Source organism: Monodelphis domestica, chromosome 1 (genome assembly GCF_027887165.1).
Source record: "Monodelphis domestica isolate mMonDom1 chromosome 1, mMonDom1.pri, whole genome shotgun sequence".
Classification (NCBI taxonomy): domain Eukaryota; kingdom Metazoa; phylum Chordata; class Mammalia; order Didelphimorphia; family Didelphidae; genus Monodelphis; species Monodelphis domestica.
The window spans coordinates 735,564,130-735,589,468 of NC_077227.1; the positions used below are offsets into that span (position 1 = coordinate 735,564,130).

The window sequence follows — 25,339 nt, forward strand, 5'->3', positions numbered from 1 at the left end:
TGAGGATAAAATGAGATAATATACATAAAGTGCTTCATTAGCTATTTTTCTTACAAAGAAAATGAAATGCTAGTTTACAATGAAAAAACACAAGGTAATAGGAGGGAAGGAGGACTAAGCTCTCAGGGAATCCACAAAGTTTTCAGGTAGAAGGTAGCCCTTTAACTCAGTCCTTTCTTTCAAATCCTTACCTTCCACCTTAGAATCAATACTAAATATTGGTGCCAAGGCAGAAGAGTGGTAAGGGCTAGGCAATGGGGGTTATATGACTTGCCCAGCGTCCCACATTTGAGAGCAGATTTGAACCCAGGACTTCTCATCTCAAGGCTGGCTCTCAATCCACTGAGCCCCCAGCTACCCCTACCCTTGAATTCAGTCTTGATGGAAACTAGTGATTCCAAGAGGCAGTGGTGAGAAGAGAATTCATTCCAGACTTAGAGCACAGCCAAAGGCAGGAGATTCTATGTCAGGTGAGAAAAAGAATAGTAAAGTCAGGGTGGCTAGATCAGAGGATCCCTGGAAGAGAGTAATGAGGCTAGAAAGGTCAAGTGCCACCAGACTGAGAACACTGATATTTGATGCTAGAGACAGCAGAGAGTCAGTGACTTGGTCATACCTGTGCTTTAGGAAATCAGGCAATGCCATGGTCAGTTGGTCTCCTGCCTATCTTTATCAACATAGACAGACAGCAGTGGCTGCCAAAGGGAATCTTTGTCTCCCAGGAATAAAGAGAGAGCAATGGTGCCCAAAGCTAGCAGACCAAGCCTCTGCCCAGCCAGGTCACACAGACTACTAAAATTCCAGGAGGAGGATCAAAATGTCGATTAAAAATTACTATCCAAAATGCTCCAAGTATTCTATTTAATAAGATTTATTAATAATACCTGGAAGCAAAAAGGAAAATAAAAGGCTAGAGAAACAGACGGGGCTCACCCAGACTCACAAGAGAGAGAAGAGAGAGAGAGGGAGGGAGGAGTCACCAAAACTTATATACAAACGTGAACACGAAACGCGGTGGAGAAGGGAAAGGGATGCCACGATAGGAAAAAACATTCTGGGAGATGGAGTCCAAAGGTACAAGATAATTACACACACACTTACACACATCTGGGAAGAAAGACCAAGTTGTAGCACACTCTCTGAGGTCTTGTACCTCTACCTAGGAACATCCCTTCACAAGCCAACGAGCCAGATAACCCAGTGACAAGAAGACGAGCTCATTTCTAGTAGCCGCTTCACATTGCATGGCAGAGTCACAGCTAGCCAAAATGATGGCAGTGGAGTTCTTGAGATGGGCATCAATGGGTAGAGGAATGAACAGTCCAACTTGGGGTATACTAACCCAAGCCAGAGGGGTCTGACACCCATGCTGGAAGCCCAGAAATGACAGCTGCAGAGAGGTAGCCCATGTGCCTCAGCAGTACCACATGGAGGAGCATCCTTCTGCTGGGAGGAAGAGTACACTGCCAGGAAGGAAACAAGACCTCCAGAACCCTGTTACTAGGGGGGGGGAGGCAATGCCTGCTCCCCCCAGGCTAGTTAAAGCTTTCCTGACCAATGGATTCTTCTAGGGGCATGCAAAGGCCAGTTTGGGTTGAGGGCTGATTATCCAGTTTTCAGTGGAACATTTATACCTGGGAAATCAGTAGACCCTCTAAATCAGGACTTGATTGTCTAGTCTTGAGAAAATGGTAATAATGCAATTAAAATGTAAAAGGTGTCCTATAGACATTCATGGGGGGGGGGGGGAGAATTGTTAAACATTTCTGCTTCTTCCTGTCAGTTGTATTCCATCTTGATGGCTCAGAGGCAACCACTAGTCACTACCCTACATCAGCAGCCCTCAGAAAACTGAAACTTGCCAGCAATAACACCATGTTGGTATATGTTCAAGGACAGAGTCAAAAGGACCTGAAGAGGGGTCTGTGCTCACAGTCTGGGATCCCCCAAGGTCAAGGCATGTGTGTACAATTCTGCTCTCCCAATCAGGACTTTCTAAGAATAAGGTCTGTTTCTGCCCATCAAACGCAAGGTTGCCCAAGGCAAAGTCTGTGTTATCTGGTGATTTCTTACTTCAAACTCCTTTGGCCAACACTTGTGAATGCCAACTGCATTTGTGGGAGGTCTGCAGCCTGCCCCAGCCTTTCCCATAACACTTGGGGCCATTGCACTTGAGGGTTTCCTGCCTTCACCACAAACTTGATTTCACTTCCACTCTTGCTTGGCAGGCTAGGGCAGGTTCTGCCTGGAGGCAGATGTCCCAGCTGGTAAAGAAAGGAAGATATGGCCCCCAAACAGAACCAATCCCACCCTGGGCAGGGATAGGGGATGAAGAGCTCCTGGAATCAAATGACCTAATTTCCTATTTAGACATTACTAGAGGCACAGGAATTGGGACTCATGGCTTCACAAATTGAGGTGTTGTCTGAGAAGCCAAGGACCTTCACCACCAGATGGAGGGTCAGAGGATGAAAGGATGATTGTCACCTTTTCTGCCCATTCTGGGTTTCCTAATCTGATAGAGGCCCGGGAAAGTAAGTCTGGGCAAACAGGGGGGCACTGTCAATTTGGAGAAGGGAGAAAAGAAGAAAAAAGCTCAGTCTCAGAAGAGATTTTTAAAAGAGTCAGTGAGGAGTTGGGGAAGAAGGGAAAGATAACCACTAAAATAAGCAATTGTATTGGGAATCCCATTTGAGAATCCCTAGACAGAAAAGTAAGGGCACTCACTTCAAGGAAAACATGACCATAACTAGCCAAGAAAGGCTGGTGACCTGCTGAGCCAAAAATGGATCATTTTTTACAGACAATAAAATGAAGGAGGGCAATTGCGATAAAATTTCCTCATAGTAGATCTAATCTGACCCTCTTCCCTCCTTTCCCCAGCCCCAAGCTATTGAAATAATTTGGGAAACTAATTCAGCTATTCATTCTATGATGATTTGTAATCTCATCCAGGGCTTAGGACAGTACTTAATAAATGCTTTCTCATTCCTTCACTCAGATTCAATAAATATGCCATCTATGCCAAGTGGCATGGCTTCTTCCCACCATGAGAGTGGCCCCCATATGTCTGTTGGTTTGGGGGGTGGAGGGCAGTCACTCCCTCCTTCCCTAGGAAGACCTCTCAAAGAGTTTTCCATCACACACTCTGGAGGCAGAAAGGAGTATGGGTAGGTGTTGCTTCTTCCAAAAGTTAGTAGAGTGGGCATCCCTTCTTGGTTCAGTAACCAGGCTTTTTTGATGCATCCCCCTTCCTCCATTGCCATTAAAAGATCCTAAGTATTGCTGCAGATGCCCAAAGTACTGGGTCCTCAAGTGCTGATCCCATTGGAGAGACCCAGGGTCAAGCAGACCTGTTGGCAAGCCTATGGACGTCATTGTACCTACAAAGCAAATTCAAGATAATCTTTCAGGGCCAGGCATTAGCCAGCCAATGAGCATTTATTAAGTACTACTATGTGCCAGGCATTGTGCCAAACCCTGGGGATACACAGAGAGGCAAAAGATGGTTCCAGCCTTCAAGAAGCTCATGATCTAATGGCAGAAGACACTGAGCAAGGCCTCCTGCCATAAGTAGCATTTGAGCTAAGACCAGGTATTGGACTTCATATTTATCCCTTTTGAGTTCTTCTTAGTAGTCGTGCCATGTTTTGGTGGGAAGGACAAGAGGCTTGGAGTCAGGAGAAACCAATATTTAAACCACTCCCAGACATCTGCTGGCTTTGTGACCTTGAGCAAAGCACTTGAGATTATGGCACCCAAGTTTCCTCATCTGAAAATAATGCATAAAATAGCATCATGACCTTTTCAGTGTTGCTGTGAGCATCTACGGAAATAATGCATCTAACCCACTTTGTGAATCTTACATTTCTGAACAAATGGCCCATAGTGCTTTTTTACTTAGATCCATCTTGCCAACGCAGAAGATTCAGTCCTGATCCTTGTGGACCCTCAAGTATAAAGGAGGAGACAAAGTCATCCTCTCTACCCTCACCCCCAGTTCCCATCATGGCCCAGGAGATGCAGGGCTCTATTTAAGGGAGGCCTCCATCAAGTGGAGGTATGGTCCTGTCCGGGGACAAGGGGCTGAGTAAGTCATCTCTTCGGGCCCCTCCTAGCCTGTGGGTCTTCTGTGATTTTTTTCTATTTGCCTTTTAGGTCAAGGAACATGTTACAGAAATCCCTGGACCAGAGGGCAGGACAGGGGAGACAGCCACAAAGTGAGGAAGAACATTGGGGGAAGGGGGTATGTGAATTCTAGGACTCTGATTTTTATCTGAGGGTAAGTGAGGTGTAGACAAGGAACCTCTCCTGGGAGCAAGACCTCCCTCTCTATATATATCTATAGATACTATCTATAGATATCTATAGATAAATATAGATCTATATATACATATAGATCTATAGATACACATACATAATTATGATACATTATAGTTAGGTTGAATTATACTTACTAAATATATGGCTACACATGCAGACGTGTATGCATCTATGCTTATGTGTATGTAGGGGCGTAATAGACATATGTCTGAGTGTATTTATTAAGTATGGAGCTGGGCACACAAGGACAATAAACTATGCTTTCCCATCGATCTCAGAGACACAGACGTGCTGATCAATCAGCTGTCTATTCCTGTGGGACAAAAAGACCTTGGCTACCCAGATCAGAGGCTCCTGCGCCATCCATCAGACCTCAAACCCAAGGATGTTCCATCTTCACTCCCACTGCCTTGGCTTCTGCCATTTTTCCTGGCTTGAGATGTTCTCCACCTCTTCTCTTTTTACCCAAGTACAGGGAGGTCATCTGGTTTAGGGTCAAGAAAGCTCAACGTGTAGTGAGGAAACCGAGATTTCAATTGGGATCTGAGCCTAGGAGCTTTGTGGCCACAATTAAATAAATCTCTCAGCCTCTCCAACTTTCTATTTCTGCCCCAACGATGTTGTTGAGAGATACGTTTCCTATAAAAATTAAAGCATCAGGAAAATAGAGATTACTGTTCTCTTCCTTCAGCCCTGTTACAAGGAAATTACAATGTATGAAATGCAGTTAGTCTAGTGGGATTCCAGGGATGTACACCTAGAAGATGAAGCTCCATATTTATTGCCAGAGCGAGCTCAGCATTTGGGAGGCTCTGAAGGAAAAGGTAGGAGAGAACTACCAAACTGCCTACCAAAGCAGGGGTATTAGGGAATAGGGAGAAAGAGAATACAAGGCCCCCTTCACAAAGTATCCCAAGATCCTGATTTAAGAATTGAAGGGACCCTAAAGGTCATCTAGTCCAACTCCATTTACAGATGGAGAAACTGAGGTCCACAAAGGTTAGGTGACGTTACCAGTGATCACACAAAGCAGAAGTAGACAACGCCTTCATGCCTTTGTTCAAACAATAATCAGCATTTCTTTAAGGAACTCTAATAAGGACTTTTTTTTTCCTTGCACTTCCTCCCTTCAGTTTCCACCCCATAAACTGCTACCCGCTCATTTGAAATCTTCTCTTCCAATACAAACTTCTTGATTTTTGTGGTCCACGGCCCACAGAGGTGGCTCTAAAGGGTCCATCTTCCCCACCAGAACTTGTCCTCAAACTGGCTACAATGAGTCAACTAGCTGTTGTTAGGGAACTGAAGCAGTTGTTTTAACCAAATGTTGGGGAAATTTTCAGGCCATAAAGACATGCAAGGGAGAATCCCAAGTAATATTTCATGAAGTCCATGGGAAGAGCTCAGCTTGTCACAGAAGGCCAGGTATCCTCCCTTATTCCCCAGCGCTTTTTTTTCCAACCAATTACATGTAATAACAAATTTCTACATGAGTTTTCTGAAGTTATATGATCCAGATTGTCTCCTTCCCTCCCCTCTCCCGGAGCTGCCAAGCAGTTCCATCTGGGTTGTCATGCAAAACATATTTCCATAGTGTTCATTTTTGTAAGGGAACACTCTTATGAAACCAAAACCCCCAAACCTGTACCCAAATAGACAGATGAAAAGTGTGGTTAGCCTGAGGTTTCAGGATGGCTGTGTCTTGGGCACCAGACATAGTTGGCTATTCCAGGAAGACCAGTCATAAGCCATAATCCTACCCACTGGGACCATTCTGTATGTCGCACATGAAAGCCAATAGCTTGTCAGAGAGGACCGTGTCATTTATGTTCACTGCTCATGACATTACTTCCACAGAGCTGTGATCTCCTCAGGGTAGATACTCATCTCTCAATGCAGATCACAGCATAGCCAGACCACTTCATCTAAATCATCTCCACGTTTTCTTAATTTTTAATAGTTTTAATTTTATTATATATAACATAATTAACTAATATAACAATATTCATATTATATTATTTATTCACATTATTATTTATTATAATTATGTGATGTTTCTATATTAATCATGTAATGAAAATAATACTATATAATTAATTAATAGTTTTCTTAATGACCTTAATCCAGATTCCACACTGACATCACTATCATCATAATAATGTTTCTATTGTCTGTTCTGGAAGGCACGTGTCAATCAATCATCCTTTGGATCCACTCACTTTCCATAAGACCCCCCACAACAGTTACCACTGTCTATTATGTCCTCTCTTCCACAATGAGAATGTAAGCCCTCTGAGGGCAGGTACCGGTTTGCTTTTTACATTTGTATCCCTAGCATTTAGCACAATATCTTGCATAGAGTAAATGTTGTAAGAATGAAGAAGTTGGGGGCAGCTGGGTGGCTCTGTAGATCTAGAGCCAGGCTTAGAGACTGGACATTCTAGGTTCAAATGTAGCCTCAGATACTTCCTAGCTGTGTGACCCTGGGCAAGTCACTTCACCTCCATTGCCTAACCCTTACTGCTCTTCTACCTTAGAACCAATACTGTGGTTCTAAGATGGAAGACAAGGGGTTAAAAAAATGAAGAAATTTTTTTCCTGTATTTCTCTGACAAAGTAAGACTTAAACCTACCAAGAAGATGGTTAGTAGAAGAACCGGACCATATGTTTTATGGTGGGGGACCCTCCATCACGACCTCCCTATCATGCCTGGCATAGTCAAACATCTTCCTCCTGCATGAAAAAAAAGTCTCTCAGATTCCAAAATAGTGTTGTTTCCTGAATCTCCTTCTACCTGTCGACCTATCCTCTACCTCCTTCCATGGTTCATCATCCATTTCCTGGCTTTTATGCGTGGGTGTCCCCCAGAGCTCTGAGCCTTCTCCACTTCTCTCTATCCCACTCTTCCTAATTCTAACAGCTCCAGGGTTTCAAAAATCACCTTTCCACCAATGCCAAACATCCAGCTTCATCTTCAGTTTTTGAACTTTCAGTGAAGTGGGAATTATTTCTTTAAGCATTGACTAATTGATCTCTGCTGTCCAAGAGACTCTGAAAAGTCTTCTCCAGCCCCCTATTAGAAAGTACAGATTCCCTTATAATCCAACTCTCACAGGCATATGTTGCTATTGGAAAAACCAAAGTTTTGACTATACAGACCTTTGTCGGCAGGGCGATTTCCTTGATTTTTAGTGGACTGTCCAGATTAGCCAAAGCTTTCCTTCTAAGGAGCAAGAATCTTTTCATTTCGTGGCTTCAATTGCTATCTGCATTGATCTTTGGGCCCAAGGATTTAAAACTTGACCTCCCTGAGACTGTCATGGAGCATCCCATTTTCTTTCCTTTATAGAAATGGAGAATGAAGGCATCTTTGATCTCCTGGTGGACAAACCTTCTCTTTCCATGTAACCCAGAAACTTTCAGCCTTGTTTGTAAATCTCTGCTGAAATGGAATCAGTACCAGGTGCTTCGCCATACCAGGGGAACCTAATGGCATTCAAAAACCTCTTCTTCAGTGGGAAGGCTGGCCAAAAGGGGTTGACCTCAACCTGAGGCGTGCGGTCAAAGGCTTCAGCACTGATTGGTTATGATCTGTTTAGAACTCAATGGAAATGTTCAGCCCATCTCTCCAAAAGCACATCCAGAGCACCAATCAGTGCGGCTCCATTCCCGCTGAGTAGCTGAGATACATCACACATCTTTGGTCCATAAATAGCCTTCAAGGCATCAGAGGAGCACTTGGGGTTGTTACTATATGTGTAAAACTCCATTTCCTCTGCCTTCTTACTAAACCAAGAAACTCTCTAACTTTGTTTGCACTTCGTTAAATGCTCTCTTCTTAGAGATGAGCTACCCACTGGTAAATCTATGGAGTTCTGGGATCTTTCATTGTTGTTGTTGTTTATTTAATAACCTCTGATTTTCCCCAGGATTATTGTGGGGATCCAATGAGATAATATGTATAAGGCATTCTGCACAGTGTCTCACATAGATGAGGCACTACATGAGTGGCGATTAGTAGTCGTGTTTCTTAATGTGACGACTCCATATCACATTTAGCCTCCAGTTTGTTTCTTGCTTCCCCATTTGTTTGAGAGGAAAAATAGGAAGCCTGGCTGCCAAAGATAAGGAGCTGTAGATGGAATGAGAGCCTTACAAGCACATTATAACAATATAACAATTTCACCAAGATCCACAAAGATTTGGAGCTACATTGATTAGAAATCAATTCAGAATAAGTTTTGCATAATAATACATGTATAACCCAGATCAAATCACTTACCATCTCAGGGAGAGGAGGGGAAGGGAAGGAGGGAGACAATTTGGGTCTTATAATTTTGGAAAACGTATGTTGAAAAATTGTTATTATATATGTAATTGGGAAAATAAAATCTCTTTGAATAAAAAGAAATCAATTCAGAATTTATGGTTATCATGTAGATCAAATAGATTAAACATCACTATGTCCTTGTGGTTGATTTTTTTTTAGCTCAGTATGGAAAAGGCTCATATCCAAATCTTACTCACTTGGTTTGGGTTTATTGGAATTATTCCTTTAATATTCCATTATTCCTGTCTCTCTGAAAACTTGCATATCCCTCTCTTTTCTTCTTTCCCCATTCCACAAATTTTCACCCATTAATATGATTATTAGCAATAATCATCATTGCTAGCATTTATGTAGAGTTTTAATGTTTGTACAATATTTTTAAAATACTAGCATTTGATCATCACAACAATATTTTAAGATAGGCATAATTATTATCCCCATTTTACAGATGGAAACATTCAAGCAGATGGTTAAGTGACTTGAATAGGGTCACAATAGTTAGCAAGTATCTAAGTCTAGCTTTGAAGTTGAGGCTTCCTGAGTTCAAGTGCATCACTCAATCCACAGTACCAGGGAATTATACTATTTGGGGGATATTTCAATAGAATAGTATATATGTCAAATATAGCTCACAGCCCTCTACCAAGGTTCTCATAGCCCAAGTTGCCACCCTTGCATTGTGTTGGTTATAAAAGAGTTTACAGAGTTGGTGAAGGGAGTTTCCACACCTAGAAAACTGCCATATTGATTTCCTGAGCAACCCCAATTCCTAAACTAGAAAATTCTCAGAGAAGAGAAGCCTCCATTGTACCTTCCATAGGAGCAAGGTTTATGTACTTCATGAGAGCTGGTTTAACAATCATCATAATAGGATCTTGGGGTGGATTTTGGCCCATGCAAAAGAAGAATAAAAGCATTCCTCACCTTCCCACACCCTACAGATACAGATCCACAAATACTCACAAACAGGCTCACACACAGCATTCACACATACAATTTCCTTTAAAGATGAAATGGATTTTATTTGGTGGGGGATATTGTGTGTGTGTGTATGTGAGAGAGAGGGAGAGAGACAGAGAGAGGGAAAGAGAGACAGGGTGGGACAGAGAGAGAGAGACAGAGACAGAGACAGAGAGACAGACAGAGACAGAGACAGAGAGAGAGAAACAGAGAGACAGAGAGACAGAGAAAGGGAGAGGGGGGAGAGAGAGAGGGAGAGAGAGGGAGGGAGGGAGAGAGAGAGGGAGACAGAGACAGAGACAGAGAGAGGGAAAGAAAGACAGACAGACAGAGAGGGAGAGAGAGGGAAACAGAGAGAGAGAGGGAGAGACAGAGAGAGGGAGAGAGAGACACAGAGAGAGAGAGAGGGAGACAGAGAGACAGTGACAGAGACAGACAGAGAGACAGAGAGACAGAGAGAGAGAGAGAGAGGGAGAGAGAGGGAAGGAGGGAGAGAGAGAGAGGGAGAGAGAGACAGAGACAGAGACAGAGACAGAGAGAGACAGAGAGGGGGGAGGAAGGGAAGGAGGGAGAGAGGTAGGGAGAAAGATATGCTGGAAGCTGACCAAGCAGCTTGTACACACATACACTCACACTTTGTCACTACGCAGAAACATCAGTAGTAAATGGGAGCCCATTGGCCATACCAAGAAGACATAGGCTGCCATCTTGTGGGAGATACGAGGAAGTGGGACCCGACCCACAGTTCAGTTGGAAGACAACTGGAATGTCTCTATGGGGAAAAAATATGGAGAATCCTCATAAAAATGGCACAATAAATGAGAGTGGTTGAGATGATATCAGCCTCATAGCAAATGAGGCTGTGTGTTGGGGTGTCATATGGTGGATGTTGTTCTTTTCCAGGGTTTCTGATCCAAGTAAATAAATCTGCTCAAGACTGACCTTGGTGTGCCTGTATGCATAACTGGGAGAACACGGCACACTTCTGAAAATTCATTCAGGCATGAATCATACTGCTCATTGGCACTGGTGCAGGCTATGAAGCTGGCCTCTTTGCTGCTCCTCAAACAAGACACTCCATCTCTCAGCTAAAGGCTTTTTTCTGGCTCTCTCCCATGCCTAGGCTGTTCTCTTTCCTCATTTCCTCCTCCTAGATTCGCTGACTTCCTTCATGTTCCAATGAAAATCTCACCTTCTACAGGAGAACTTTCCTGGTTCTCTTTCCTTCCCTCCACAGCAAACTCCATTTCATTCAGTATGTGTGTTTGCAGGTTTTCTCCCCCGTGAGACTAAGTCCTCCTTGAAAACAGGGATTGTCTTTTGCCTTCCTTTGTATCCCTGGTACTAAGCACACTGCCCAGCACACAGTAGGGATCTAACAAAGTAGAGCTGGTTTGCAATAGAAGACTTTGGCAGCACAGGTGGTTTCTTTGTCATCACTATCCATGGAAAACCAGAAATGCATAAAAGAAATGAAGAGCTGCAAAATAAACAACTGGAGAAAAGGATGGTGTCGGGGAGAAGGATCTAGGTTTGGGGGCTGTTTAAAAACATCATTATTACAGTCATGGGAAACACCTAACAGGAAGTGGTACAAACGTATTTGCTTAAAGTCTTGAAAGCCTAATCAAAAGGTGCTTTAACTGAAAAGACAAGAGAAGAAAGAAAACTCATATCTAGCAACCACATTAGACTGTATTAAAAAAATTTTTTTCAATGTGTGGGAAAAGAGCAAAAGGTTCACAAGAGAGAAAAACCAAGAAAGGAGAACTATTTCTATGATAACCATAATAAAGGAAAAGCAAGCTTGAAAGATTACAGAAGTGATTGCTGCATTGAGCAACCAAGACTTTAAAAGACTAATGATGAGGGGGCAGCTGGGTGGCTCAGTGGATGGAAAACCAAGCCTAGAGACAGGAGGTCTTGGGTTCAAATCTGACCTCAGACACTTCCTAGTTGTGTCACTCTGGGCAAGTCACTTGACCCCCCATTGCCTAGCCCTTACAGCTCTTCTGTCTTGGAGCCAATACACAGACAGAAGGTATGGGTTTAAAAAAAAAAAGACTAATGATGAGATCTGCTACCCACCTCTGGACAAGTGATGGTCATACATATTTAAGTATGACTAATATATAAATGGTTTGGGGTTCAATTTATCATGCACTTTAAAAACGAGCTGCATGTAATAGTTCATATTTTCAAATACATAGTCATGGCCATGATCTTGGATTTAGAAAGAGAATGGGAGTGAAAAGATATTGAGTCCAACCCCTTCATTTTATACATCCTCCTTTTTGTCCTTTACATCCTCAAATGTTCATGTGTACTGATGATGATTAAGTTCATAGTGGAAGAGGAAACGTTAAAAAGTTTTCAATATAGATGTGTGCAGAATGAAGACAAGGAAGTGAAACCAATTCATGTTTAGGAGAGTGAAAAATCGAGAATTTTATTCTTTTTTTTTTTCAGCACAAACACAAGGCACTACAATATGTTTAAAGGCATCTGACAATTTTTAAAAATTACTTAACATATATAGACCACCAGGCATGACAGCCCATGACTATAATCCTTGTTATCCTCCTCTGTTGGAAAGCTGGTGGAGCACTTGGACTCACTTTTTGAGCCTTAGTAGGGCTAAAGCTGGTTGGATGTCTGCAGTAAGTCCATCATATAATATGGTGAATCTTCAGGAATAAAGAACCACCAGAAAGCCTAAGGAAGATCCAAACCAGCCAAAGTCAGAATACTTAAAGCTTCAGTGCCAATCAGTATTAAGATTGGGTCCATGAATGATCACTGCACTTTTCCCTGGAGAAGAAAATAGAGTGACTCTCTTACAAGAAATGACAATAACAATAATAACATCGGATCTAATTTCTTAAAAGCAAAGCTAAACAATTTGCCCAAAAAAGTATTCATTGATAATAAAACAACAATAGAAGGAGATTTAATATTCCTCTCTCACAGTCAAATAAATCCAGCAGACAAGAAAAGAAATTGTTGGGGGGGGGGGGATTTGGCTGACCTGCAGTTTTTTCTGAAGAGAAAGTTTAAAGTTATCTATTTCTAAGCATTCCAACACTGCCATCTCTAAAATTGATCATGTACTAGAATAGAAGAGAATCATAAATATCTTATAAGGCCATTCCTGAAACCCTCCAGATTCTAATGCTTTCCTCTTAGAATGATCTCATATTTATTTAGAATATTTCTGTTAGAAATATTTTCATATGTCCACAATGTCCCTAATAGAATATGAGTTCCTTAAGTGTTTTACTTCTGTCTTTGTATCTTCAGTGTTTGGCACAATGCCTGAAAGCATAGACAAATATTTGTTGATTGATTGAGACAAATTTTAAATGGCAGAAGTAATAAACACAACCTTTACAAACAATAATACAGTAAAATTGTAATAAAATATAAAAAACAAATACCTAAATTTAAATGAAGTAATGACACCCCCAAATGTTGAGCAGGTCAAATTAGAAATCATAAGAACAATAAATAATCATATTAAAGAAAAGTATAATAACGGGGGGAAATAGTTAGGAAGTAAATAGAACTCTGAGCCCAGGGTATGAAGGCATGAGTTTAGATCCCACCCAAGATATTTATTAGCTTTGTGACTCTGGGCAATTCACTTAACCCATGGGGCCTCCATTTCTTCATTTATAAAATGGGGGTAATAACAGTACGTACCTCCCAGAGTGGTTGGGGGAAGGTGAAAATGAGATAACATTTGTAATTTATAGACTTTAATTTTAAACCATTATATAAACACTAGCTATTGTTATTATAGCACATAGCCATCTTCAGAGAAAAATTCATAACTAAAACATTAATTACATAGAAAAAGAACATAAAATTGTTCAAAACTAGAAAATGAAGAAATTAACAACTCAATAAAACAAAGAAAGAAATCTTAAAAATCTTAGGAGAAATATAAAAACTTGAGACTCAAAGACAATAGAAATAACATAACAAGAAAGAGGTTTTATATACTAAAATACTAAGAAAATCAATTAACCAATAGTCTAAGAAAAAGACTAAGAAAAAGAAAAGAAAATCAGAATACCAAAATGAAAAGGCAAATTCATAAGAGTAAAAATAGAGTTATTATAAACTATCATACCCCAAAATTTCCTCATTATGACAACTGATTGACACTGACTAAATATCTTTGGGAAATTATAATAAGCTGTGTCAATGTCCATCCCTTCATTTTTTTCCATTTCAACAGTTATATAGTTAATTAAAGCTCATTATTTTCATTACACACAATACCTTTTTTTTCATAGTCTTCTAGTTTTTGTTCATTTTTGTCTTTACTCTAACAAATCAGTGATACTCCAACAGCTGACTTAGGAATGAGTCACATAAATAATGAGTCATTTCCTACTTGCCAAAATTTAGTTAATTTTATTTTTTATTATTTTAGTTGGAGTAGAAAGTTAGTCAGAGCATCCAAAATGAGTTGATTTCCTCCTAGCCTCGTTAATGGACTCATGGTTATGAAAGAGAATTCTTTATTCTATTGTCTATCCTGAATTAACACTAACTTAAGTACCTCACTAGCTTGTGAAGAAAGGATTCACTCTCATCTGTCTACCTTTTGATTGAATCAACACAAGCACAAACCACTTAGTGAATTCACACCCCATATAGAGAGTTTAATTCCAGTTGAAGGTCAACAAGTCCTGGCTGAATCAAACACTGGAGCAATGTTTAGTTAGATAGGCTAAATATCTTCTCTACCATTTGTATTTCTCTGCTTTCACTCTTTCCACCTCTTTTGTAAATAAAAGCTATTAAACTCTGACTTTGAGCAATAATACTTTGAATCATATATTTTAGTCAAACCCTTAATTTTAACCCTTACATGGTTGGGGGTGTTGTAAGGATATAGGATTTTTTTCTAAGTTTGCGGTTTATGCATTGCAATAGTAATAGAATTTTCTGTATTAGTTGATAAGAGTAGTATTTTATGATTTTAATGTTTTGCATGAAATTTGTGTTTGTATTTTGCTTTTGAGGTTATTTGCTTATTTTGCTTTTGCATATGTTTGATCTGTATTTGGAACTTTGTAATTGTTTATTGTATAATTTCCTTTTTCCTTTCCTTGATTAAATCCCTAGAATAGGACAGTATTAGATAGGGTAGAAAAGTAAATGAGTGTAGGTTATTTATTATTTGGGGTAAGAATTTTAGTTTAAGGAATATATGTTTGTTAGTGCACAAATACCAAAAGAGTATTTTCAACACAATTTTGGCTTTGTGCAAAGGGGGGAACTATTGTAAGGATATAGGATTAGCTCTTTGCTGCAAAGCAGAAGGAAAAACTACAAAGAAGGAAATCCCACAAGGCAGGAAAAGGATTCTGGAACTTTCAAGAACTCACAGGCAGTTCAGGCAGACAGTTTTGCTTCTCTTGAGGAGAGAGGGAGTTGGTGACCTTCCTTCAAGCAAATTCATCTACTGAGAAGTGGTTGAGTTTGGTTAACACTCCACAGGTGGACTGTGTGGGTTAAACCATTACTCCCCTTCTTGTTCCTGTGTGCTGATGATGATTTCTACTGGGACTTCTGCCAGACTCAAGAGGACAGAAGTCTGTAAGAGTTCCTTTGGCCCTTGTTCCTGTACCTACAAGTCCTTCCCTAAATTTAATATAGTAAGTAAGGAGTTAATTAGAATAGTTTTAGGAAATAGACTTGTAGGTAATGAAATCATTAGTTAGTGAGGTTTAGTGCTCATACTTTGGGGGTTAAGACCCTAATTCCCTTCCCTTCCTTCCCTTAGCTTAAATAAGCTGTTATTTGTTATAATTATAGGTTTTACCCATTATTTTAATATAGTTATATCAGGGGAGGGTGAAAGGAATAATTGGTAATAGAAATTTTTTTAAGTCAAATGCTAAAACAAAATACAAAGACATGTCTAGACTGCTGCCTCTTTATAACATGTGCAGAACTTTCATTATAAATGGAATTAGAGGACAGATAATCATTGAATACCTAATATCAGTCATGACCCTGGTGGTACCCTAAAAAGTGAGACAAATTCTACAGGGAAATAGAGGCATTATGGCCTCTGGCAGCAGAGAAAAGAGCCATCTCTTCAGAGGAAATTACTCTCTGAGGGTAAAGGGATTTCTCTCTTCCCATTCCAAAATCATCAGTCACAGTGTTTTATAGCAGAGCAACTTTCCCAGTAGGATATAGCACACCCTCGAGGGTATAAGCCCAATGAGTCAAGGTGTAAAAACATGGGTAAATTTACTGGTGGGAGTCATAAGCTATAGTTTTTTTTCCAAATGGAGATGCACAGAGTACTCTGCACCTGAGTGTCTATTCCACTAAGGACCTAACCTATCATACAGCTTGGGAATAGCCTGATTATAACACCACATTATGATATTTTTTGCTAGTTGTATCCAATACATTCCAATCCTTTTCATGAAGAAAGTATTCATGATATTTGGATGATTCTTTGCTTTCTACAAGTCTTTGGTATTTCTAATATCTTGCTCCTGAACCATGCTACCAACATATTTTTGCCATTCTCCCTTATGCCCACCTCTATGCTGAAGTAACAAATATTGACATATATGTTGACTTTACTTGGAAAGTCTTAGCAAATTCATGTTATCTAGCATGTTATCCTCCCCCAATAGATGTTAGGATATAAGCCAAATGTATTTTCCAATACTCTTTTGAAAATACTTATCATGTGCTTAATAGAGTGCCTGGCACATAGCAGATGCTTAATAAATGTTAGAGTATTGGTGGATTGATGAACACTGCAATTTTCATCACATGTTAGAGTACCTGGTGCATAGTGGGTGACTGATAAATGCTTGTTTATTAATTGATTAATGGGCACTGCAATAGGAAGTGACCAACTGTTCCATGGAATGATGCTTCTTGTTGTTTTCAAATAAATGATAAAACCAACTCTTTTATTTGCCTCTCCAAACCATGCTTCCATTTAGCTGCATCTTCCTTTTCTCTTCTGGTCTTGTTTATATTAAGAATGTCAAGGAGTATATGTTGGTGATGGAATACTATTGTGCTAAAAGGAATAATAAAGTGGAGGAGTTCCATGGAGACTGGAACAACCTCCAGGAAGTGATGCAGAGCGAGAGGAGCAGAACCAGGAGAACATTGTACACAGAGATTGATACACTGTGGTATAATCGAACGTAATGGACTTCTCCATTATGTCCCTGAACAACTTGCAGTGATCCAGGAGAAAAAAACACCATTCATAAGCAAAGGATAAACTATGGGAGTGGAAACACCGAGAAAAAGCAACTGCCTGAATACAGAGGTTGAGGGGACATGACAGAGGATAGACTCTAAATGAACACTCTAATGCAAATACTATCAACAAAGCAATGGGTTCAAATCAAGAAAACATCTAATGCCCAGTGGACTTACGCGTCGGCTATGGGGGGTGGGGGGGAAGAAAAGAAAATGATCTATGTCTTTAACGAATAATGCTTGGAAATTATCAAATAAAATATATTTTAAAAAAAAGAATGTCAAGGATACTACAATTTAGTCTTTCTTGATATAGAAGAACTATGTGCTACCCACTCCCAACTTCCATTCATCACCTCTGTTTCTAGTTCTGCTCTTTGAGACCAAGTGAAACATGTGTAGGTTGAGGGAAATTACTGTTCTTAGAACCCTCCCTAGGAGAACAAATGCCTAGCCCCAATTCTGGGCCCCCCACCAACATGTTAGGTTGACTTAAACCTAGGGCTTCCTGTCCTCACCGCAAAGTCTTTCTTTCCATTCATTCCCATGAGCGCAAAGATAGGTTCCACCTGGTGACACAACACCTTAGCCGTCACAAGAGAAGGACAGGGTCTAGGCAGAGATAAGCCCATTTGGGGGTGGGGGGTGGAAGGGGGATATAAGGGTTCCATTTCCCATTGGAGAATAAAGGAGAATGGAGGGTGAGTCCTCCACTGAAGGATGAAAAATATCTAGCACTCACAATGTCCTACTTTTTCGTCTTTTAGAAACAAGATCTGAAGCCACTGCTGATCCTAACCCTAAAGCTTGTCCCTTTTACCTTCCTTGAACAGCAGGATTAGGGTTGGAGGAGAGGGAATTTGGAGACTGTACCACGTCCAGTGTGCATCACCAGGAAAGAGGTTCAATATACACTAGATTAAGAATGAGGCATGAACTGCTGGAGATGAGAACTAAGAGGAGGAAGAGGATGAAGGGGCCCTTCATCTCTTGGCTTTTCTTTCTGGACATGTTTGCTCTGAGGGAGACCCAAACAGGTGAGTACCCAGAAGCTCTTCCCAAGTAAGTGAGTCAGTACCTAATAACATGGAGACTCCATAGCCAGTCTTAGAAGGTTTCTGATTATATGGGAGAGATACCTTCACAGCTATAGGGAACTTCTGGTTCATTCAATCAATCAACAAGTATTTTTAACACTCAAAATGTGCACTTAATTGCACTGTGCTAAGACTGAAATCTGAAAGAGGGCATGTTTTGACTATAAACCCTCTCTTTACCTGAGCCTTCCCCACCTTAACTATATTCTTCCTCAAATGTCAAAAGTCTCCATCTGATCCCAACCATGGCCCTGTAGTGAGGCAAACTGAGAGAAGACCAAGGAGAGATTCAGGAAACCCAAGTTCAAGTTTCTGTGGCTCCCCAGCTAGCTATGTGTGTTTGGCCAGTCTCAACCTTCTGTCTAGGCATCTCTAAAAATGAAGAGCAGTGAAAATGTCATTGGCACCATTTTACAAAGGAGAAAACTGAGGCTCAGAGGTTAGATGGTTTGCCCATGATCACAAAAGCAGTGGGGGGAAAAGGAGAAATTCAAACCCTGGTTCAAGTCCAACAGTGTACCAATCATTTACATTTTGATTTTCAAATGAGTTCATGCAAGCAAGTTACTAGATAGAAAGATGTAGAGAGATATAGATATATGCTACAAACTATATATAGTATTTTGTAACTTTTTGTTTTCGTTTTAATCTAGAATTTAATCAGGGCAGGGAACACGCTGCCTGGAATCACACTCTGCTGATGTGGAGGGAAAACTTGTCTGTAATTTGTATTTTTAGAGAGCTGTTTCCACTAGAGAATTGCAAGGTTAAATAGCTTACTCAGGACACACAAGATTATACTGGAGGCACAACTTGAACCTGGGTCTTACTGCGGTCACAGTCTCTAATCACTAGTTCCCCCTGCCTCTCTCCTATATAACAGTGATTTATGATCACCCTCATTAGAACTCTCTTTAGCCAGTGAGGACATAATTTTAGGTCACGAAGGAGGAAGGTTTTTCATTACAACCATCAGAGAACTTCCATATCATGAAAGAGGTCTAAGGAGAGCCCCTCAAAACCTCCCAAACTTCCCTGTCTCTTCCTCTGCATGCCTCCCTCTGGGGCTCTTTGTCTGCCCCACAGCTGGAATAGGATTGTTTCCAATTAAAGAGTCACAGGTTAGTCCTTTGTGGACTGTCTCCTAGAGATGCTGTCCTCTTCAGGACAGCTATGCTGGCTATGCTCTCCATCAGGAAATGAAAAGGCCAGGAAGGGGTCGGTGGGAGAGCTTGCCTATGTGTTACAAGCATCCTCTCTGCTCTCCAGCTCTCCACAGCCTGGAGATCCAGTTCACTGGGATGGCCATAACAGATGACCTTCCGGACATCATCTTCAATGTGTGGCTGGACAGCCAGCTATTATTCTCCTATGATACCCAGAGCAAGGAGGTGCTCCTCAAGCTAGGTGGGGCCTACCCACCTTTGAAGAACAGATTGATGGAAAAATTGAAAGAGCAGCTGCGACGAGGGGGAGAGGATGACTTGCGGCGTTTCTGTGCCTATTGGATGGTCTCTTACAATGAGACCTGGGGTGAGTTTCCTCCACCAGGGCTTTATCCTTCCTTTCTTAGTCCTTTCCCACCTCCTGACCATTCCTTTCTACCTTCCTCCCCTGAAGATGCCATGACCTCTTCCTAGAAAGTTGACCCAATGGCCTGAGTGTTCTAGTAAATGGTCAAAATGTCTCCACTCTGAGCCACCCAGAGTACTTTTCCAATTGCACCAGAAGGGTACAGTCCTGATCCTTCCTTTCCCCAACAGAGCTTCAAACAACCCAGGTCACAGTTTTCTGTGAGCTGGATGGAGACATCCAGGTGGACAGCCGAATGTTGGTTGCTTTTGATGGTGAGACTGTCTGCCAGTTAAACGAGCAGAATGCAAGATGGGTGATCAAGAAGCCAGAGGTCACACGCTTCTGCAATTATTTGGATGATAGTGTCCAATGGCACAGAATATTGGCAGAAGAGTGCCCAACATTTCTGAAGATTGTCCTGGAACTCTTCCACCTAAAGGAGAATGGTAAGTACTCAGATTGCACACTCCCCTCCCCTTGTAGAATCACAGTCTTGCAGCTGAGAGTAATTGTTGTTAATGATCAATGGGAGAACAGAATATAGCTGGAAACACTCAGTGTATGAGTTCCAAACAATCTATATAGAGCTTGCCTTGAAAAGACAATGTATTTAACAGATTTAGCAATCTGTGGGATAGACAATTGTCAAACCAGCCAGCCTTTTGTGAAGATCATAATTCACTTAGTAGGAAAGTGTGGGCAGGAACGACAAGTAAGTTTCCATCCAAGAACCATGCAACAACTCAGGTCTAGTAATCTGGGCGTTCCTTCCTTCCTCCTTCTGAGTAGCCTTGACTTTGGATTCTCTAGGAAAGGCAAACCAAGGCTCGTGTGGCATGATTATAACCTCAAAGCCCATTTGTATAAAACTACTCATTGGTGAAGAATGACTATCCAATACTAGGCAAATTTGGTGAGAGTTTGAGGGAAGATGGATCTTGGTCTTCTGGCTTTGAGCCTAGAAAGAGAAGACTCAAAATTCCAGGCTCTCTTCAGTTCATGAAGGTAGAGAATATAGGCAGATGAGAATATATGCCAGATAATTTTTGTCATGGCTGATTCTCTATGACGCCATTTTGGTTTTCTTGCCAAAGATGCTGGAGTGCTTTGCCATTTCCTCAGATGAGTAACCTGAGTCAAGCAGAATTAAGTGACTTGCCGGCAGTCACACTGCTAAATGTCAGAGGCTAGATTTGAACTCATGAAGATGAGTCTGCCTGATTCTAAACCCATTATACCACCTAGATGCTCCAGATATTACAGAGAGAATGAATTCTGCTTTGGGGAGGGAGAAATCTTGGCTCATCTGAGGGAGAAGGTCCAAAATCTCACCCCAGAGGAAGTTCCCCAAATTCTCTAGTGTAACAAGCTGGGGATAAAAAAATATAATGGAGACTGCCATCTCCTCTCATGTCAGCTTCTTCCCTGCATCTTTCATTTTAAGGACCTCTTAATGAAGAACTTCTGGAGCCTTGTGTCTTCCCTCTCTGAGCTGGAAGTCAAGAGATCAGGATTTCTCTCCCCCCCCCCCCCAAGCTCTTGATAAGTCCACATATGAGTAGATCATTAAATGATCAATATCCACCCTTTCAGAGAGTTCCATACAAATGAGTTTTGGGCCACTGGTTACAATCCTATTCTGCCAAGTGTTTGCATATGAATTTGTGGTGAAGTCTTCTGCCGTTCTATTGGGGCAGCTAAGTGGGGCCTTAGCACACAGAGTGCCAGACCTGGAGTCAAGAAGACTCATCTTCCTTAGATCAACTCTGATCTTAGACACCTACCAGTTGTGTAATCTTGGGCAAGTTACTTAACCCTGCTTGCCTCAGCTCCTCTTCTGTACAATGAGCTGGAGGGGGGTAAAATGGCAAACCACTCCAGTATCTCTGCCAAGAAAACCCCAAAAGGGGCAGCTGGGTAGCTCAGTGGATTGAGAGTCGGGCTCAGAGATGGGAGGTCCTGGGTTCAAATCTGACATCAGATACTTCCTAGCTGGATGACACTGGGCAAGTTGCTTAACCCCCATTGCCTAGCCCTTACCACTCTTCTGCCTTAGAGCCAATACCCAGTATTGATTCTAAGATGGAAGGTAAGGGTTTAAAAAAAAAAGAAAGAAAACCCCAATAGGCATGACTGAAGTGACTGATCAAAAATCAAAGTCTCCATTGATCTTCCAAAATGACAGCCTTTCTCTCATCTGCTCCCAGAGCCCCCTGAGGTGACTGTGTCTCATGATGATGCCCCAGATGGCAGGTTCATCCTCTTCTGCACAGCCAGGGGCTTTTACCCTCGCCCAATCCGGCTACACTGGGAAAAGGATGGGCAAATGGGTGTATGGGGAAAGGAGCGCTCCAGTGGCACCTTACCCAATGCTGATGCCACTTTCTACCTCCAAGTTGTCTTGGAGCTCCATTCAAGGGATCCTGGAGATGGCTATGCCTGTGTGGTGGAACATTATGAGCTACGGATGCCTGCCATATATCCAGGTGAGTGACTTCATAGAGATATGCAGTGAACCCAAAGCAAATATGATGTGTGTAGGGGGTGGGACTTGGTAGGTAAAATATATCCAAATGGGTTTGCCTAAATGTAGCTCAGAGAGGACTTCTGAAATCTTGGCCACACCTCTCCAAGGGAAATGTTGATTCCTGCCGAGAGGGGAATCAGAGAAAGGGATAGGAGACTAGCCATTGTGCTCTCCTCCCAATGAGGGGACCAGCCCCCTTCGAGCAATCTGCCTCACTGTAAATCACTCGTTGAGAGGAAATGATTTTTAGGTTCCAATTCATTTCCTAGTCACTATCCCTAAGTTAGGGAAGGGTGTTAATTATATCCAGAAGATGATTCCTTCCAGCTAAATGCAAGTTGCAGAAAAAGATCATGAATAGTGAATGGTGAGCAAACCTATTTATCCAAGTCTAGAGCAAACAAAAATCAGAGAAGTTATTCAGCTCAGGATATACCAGACAACACACAGAATGATGGAGTTCTCCCACTGCAAGCAAACTATACCAGCTCATCCCATACCTGCTTCCAGCTTGACTCAAAAGGAAATTTCCCCTAAGTCTCAAGGGAAGCATGTGTATGCTGCTTCCCAAAGTCTTTTCTCCCCCTCTTTTAAGCTTCTTTTCCCAAAGAGGGGCTGGAAGCATGTGTTCTCTCTTGAAATATAAAGCCAGAAGATCTCTTCCCCAAGCTCTCATGCTAACTCTACCCCTTAGACAGGGATGCATCATTGAATAATCATTTTCTCCACCAATGAGAAGAGTGATGCAATGCACCAAGCTTACAAATGACCAAATTATATAAATTATATGCAAATTAATCCCAGTTCCCTTTTGAGAATGATGAGATAGCTGCAAAAAATCTTCTTGATGGTCTCATATTTGCTACTAAAAGGGGGAACTCTTGGGACAGGTTTGATACCTTCAAGTCCCCATAGGAGAGAATCCTATGGAGGACACCCCACCAACTTTTGTATCTGTTGCCTCTGCCTGCCCCTCCAGCACCCAGGAAAGTCACCAGAGGAAAGTCCTGGGAACTATCTCTCAGTCTCTCAGCCACTACCATCGGGATCCTGATCTCAGCTGTGGCCTTCATAATATGGTGGAAAAAAGATGCCTGGGGTAGGACCACGGAGGACAAAAGGGAGAGAAGGGAGGGCAGATCAAAAGTAAGAAGGAGTTGTCATTTCCAATAGCAATCCAAGGCCTGATAACACTGTAGGGACAGTATTTCAGGGAGTAACTTTTGCTGGGGGACGGGGGGGGGGGGCAAAGGCTGGGGCAGGGAGCAATCAGTCAAATTGGTTCCTCTATGGGACCCTGGGGGGAAGACCATAAACAGACAACCCCTAGTCACTGGCCAGTTATCCTAGTGTGTGATAGAAAAGAGACAGCTCTATCCTAGCCTGGTGAGGAAGAAGAGACTGTTCTAAGCCTTGAGGAGCCCCTTCCATTCACCCACAGGAAGATGCCAATATGATAACTGCCAGCCTGGGAGAATTCCCTGAAAAATGTGGCATGGTCCTCGATAGCAAGTGAAAGGCCATCTCTAAGTCTCTCCCCACCTAGGAAAAACTTTTTCTAGGCTTCTCCCAGATCTTTCTCTATAATTCTCTCCTTCTATCCCATAGGCTGCAGGACCCAAGAACACAATGCAGAAGAAGGTAAGAGAGATGGAGTGGGGAGGACCAAGGGAAGAAAACTACATAGCAATACCTCAAGAGACTGAGAAAGGGGAGAGTTTGGTAGAAGTGTGGGGCAACGGAGAGGGAGAAGTGTATATAGAAGGAATTCCAGACTCTTGGTCACTTCCCTACTTTCTCCTTCAGCTGCTCGCCAATGGATACTGGGAAAATGGGAAAATTCTAATCCAAATGTTTTTTCCACAGGAATGTCATCATTAGGAACACCTCCTCCAGCAGCGTCCCTTTCCTCCTCCCCTTCCCACTCTTCTTCTTGTCTCCCTCCTCCCCAACCAAACTGAAGTGAGAGAGTCCTCCCAACCTCAAACTCCAGGGGAGAGATACTTAGTTAAAATTCACTTATTTTCATACCTCACATGATGAAGAGTCATAAACTATAGGTTGACTTTTTTTTAAACCCTCACCTTCCATCTTGGAATCAAGTGACTTGCCCAGGATCACACAGCTGGGAAGTGTCTGAGGCCAGATTTGAACCCCATCTCTAGGCCTGGCTCTCAATCCACTGAGCTACCCAGCTGGCCCCTATAGGTTGAGAAGTCAACAAGCATTTATTATGGGCCAGTCATTGCCGAGTCCTGGGGGGATACAAAAAAGGGGGGACAAAAAGCAATCCCCAACCTCAATGAGCTTATATTCTAATGGGGTGAACAACATGCAAACAGTTCCATACAAATAAAATTTTATAGATACATAGAGAGAGAGACAGAGACAGAGACAGATGGACAGACAAACAGAGAGAAGAAGAAACAGAGAATAAATTGGGAATAATCTCAGAAGGAAGGTTCTAGGCTTTTTTGCAAAAGATATGACTTCATCAGAGATTTGAAAGAAGCCAGGAAACAGAATATTTTCTTTTTCTAGGAAACACCCAGTGAAAATGCTTGGAATCAAGAAATAGAATGGGGAGGGGATGGTACAGCTGGGTGGCTCAGTGGATTGAAAACCAGGCCTAGGGACAGGTGGTTCTAGGTTCAAATATGACCTCAGATACTTTTTAGTTGTGTCACTCTGAGCAAGTCACTTAATCCCCACCCCTAGTCCTTACTGCTCTTCTGCCTTGGAACCAATACACAGTATTTATGGAAGGAAGGAAGGAAGGAAGGAAGGAAGGAAGGAAGGAAGGAAGGAAGGAAGGAAGGAAGGAAGGAAGGAAGGAAGGAAGGAAGGAAGGAAGGAAGGAAGGAAGGAAGGAAGGAAGGAAGGAAGGAAGGAAGGAAGGAAGGAAGGAAGGAAGGAAGGAAGGAAGGAAGGAAGGGAGGAGTCAGTGTCAGTTTAAAAATGAGACTGGAAAAGTAGGGAGATTTTAGAAGACAGTGAAAGGGTAAGAAGTTGAGACATTGATTATAGAAGACCTTTGGAAATTTAGTTATGGAAAGAAAAAGAAAGGGAGATTGAGGGATGATTGGCAAAGATGGATAAAACAAATGAAAGTTTCTGAGCATGGGAGGGACATATACATTTGTAAGCATCACGGAATCATCCTGTAGCCTGAGAGATATTGAAGATTAGCAACAGAGTGGGGGTGACAGTGGAACAACCATCATCCCCACTGGAGAAAACAAGCTGGAATGAGATCATTTGTG

At 41.8% G+C, this 25,339-nt stretch overlaps 1 protein-coding gene across 2 annotated transcripts; it reads left to right on the forward strand.

Annotated features, from left to right (window-relative positions):
• The first annotated feature begins 17,847 nt into the window (after positions 1 to 17,847).
• Positions 17,848 to 24,088, forward strand: LOC103097016 (zinc-alpha-2-glycoprotein). Of its 2 annotated transcripts, none has more exons than XM_016427973.2 (7): positions 17,848 to 17,914; positions 19,244 to 19,507; positions 19,738 to 19,995; positions 21,757 to 22,035; positions 23,056 to 23,175; positions 23,685 to 23,717; positions 23,943 to 24,088. In XM_016427973.2, the coding sequence occupies exons 1-7, from the start codon at positions 17,848 to 17,850 to the stop codon at positions 24,035 to 24,037; spliced, it is 1,116 nt and encodes a 371-aa protein (XP_016283459.2). In that variant the 3' UTR covers positions 24,038 to 24,088. The 2 variants fall into 2 exon arrangements, with proteins under 2 accessions (XP_016283459.2, XP_016283460.2); XM_016427974.2 differs by having other exon boundaries at positions 21,946 to 22,035.
• Positions 24,089 to 25,339: the final 1,251 nt, after the last annotated feature.

Bases quoted from the DNA above. Each gene is read 5' to 3' on its own strand.
- LOC103097016 (XM_016427973.2), top strand. From the start codon at position 17,848: ATGAAGGGGCCCTTCATCTCTTGGCTTTTCTTTCTGGACATGTTTGCT. The intron at 17,915-19,243 runs GTGAGTACCCAG...TCTGCTCTCCAG, and splicing joins TCTGAGGGAGACCCAAACAG to CTCTCCACAGCCTGGAGATC. The intron at 23,718-23,942 runs GTAAGAGAGATG...TTTTTTCCACAG, and splicing joins AGAACACAATGCAGAAGAAG to GAATGTCATCATTAGGAACA.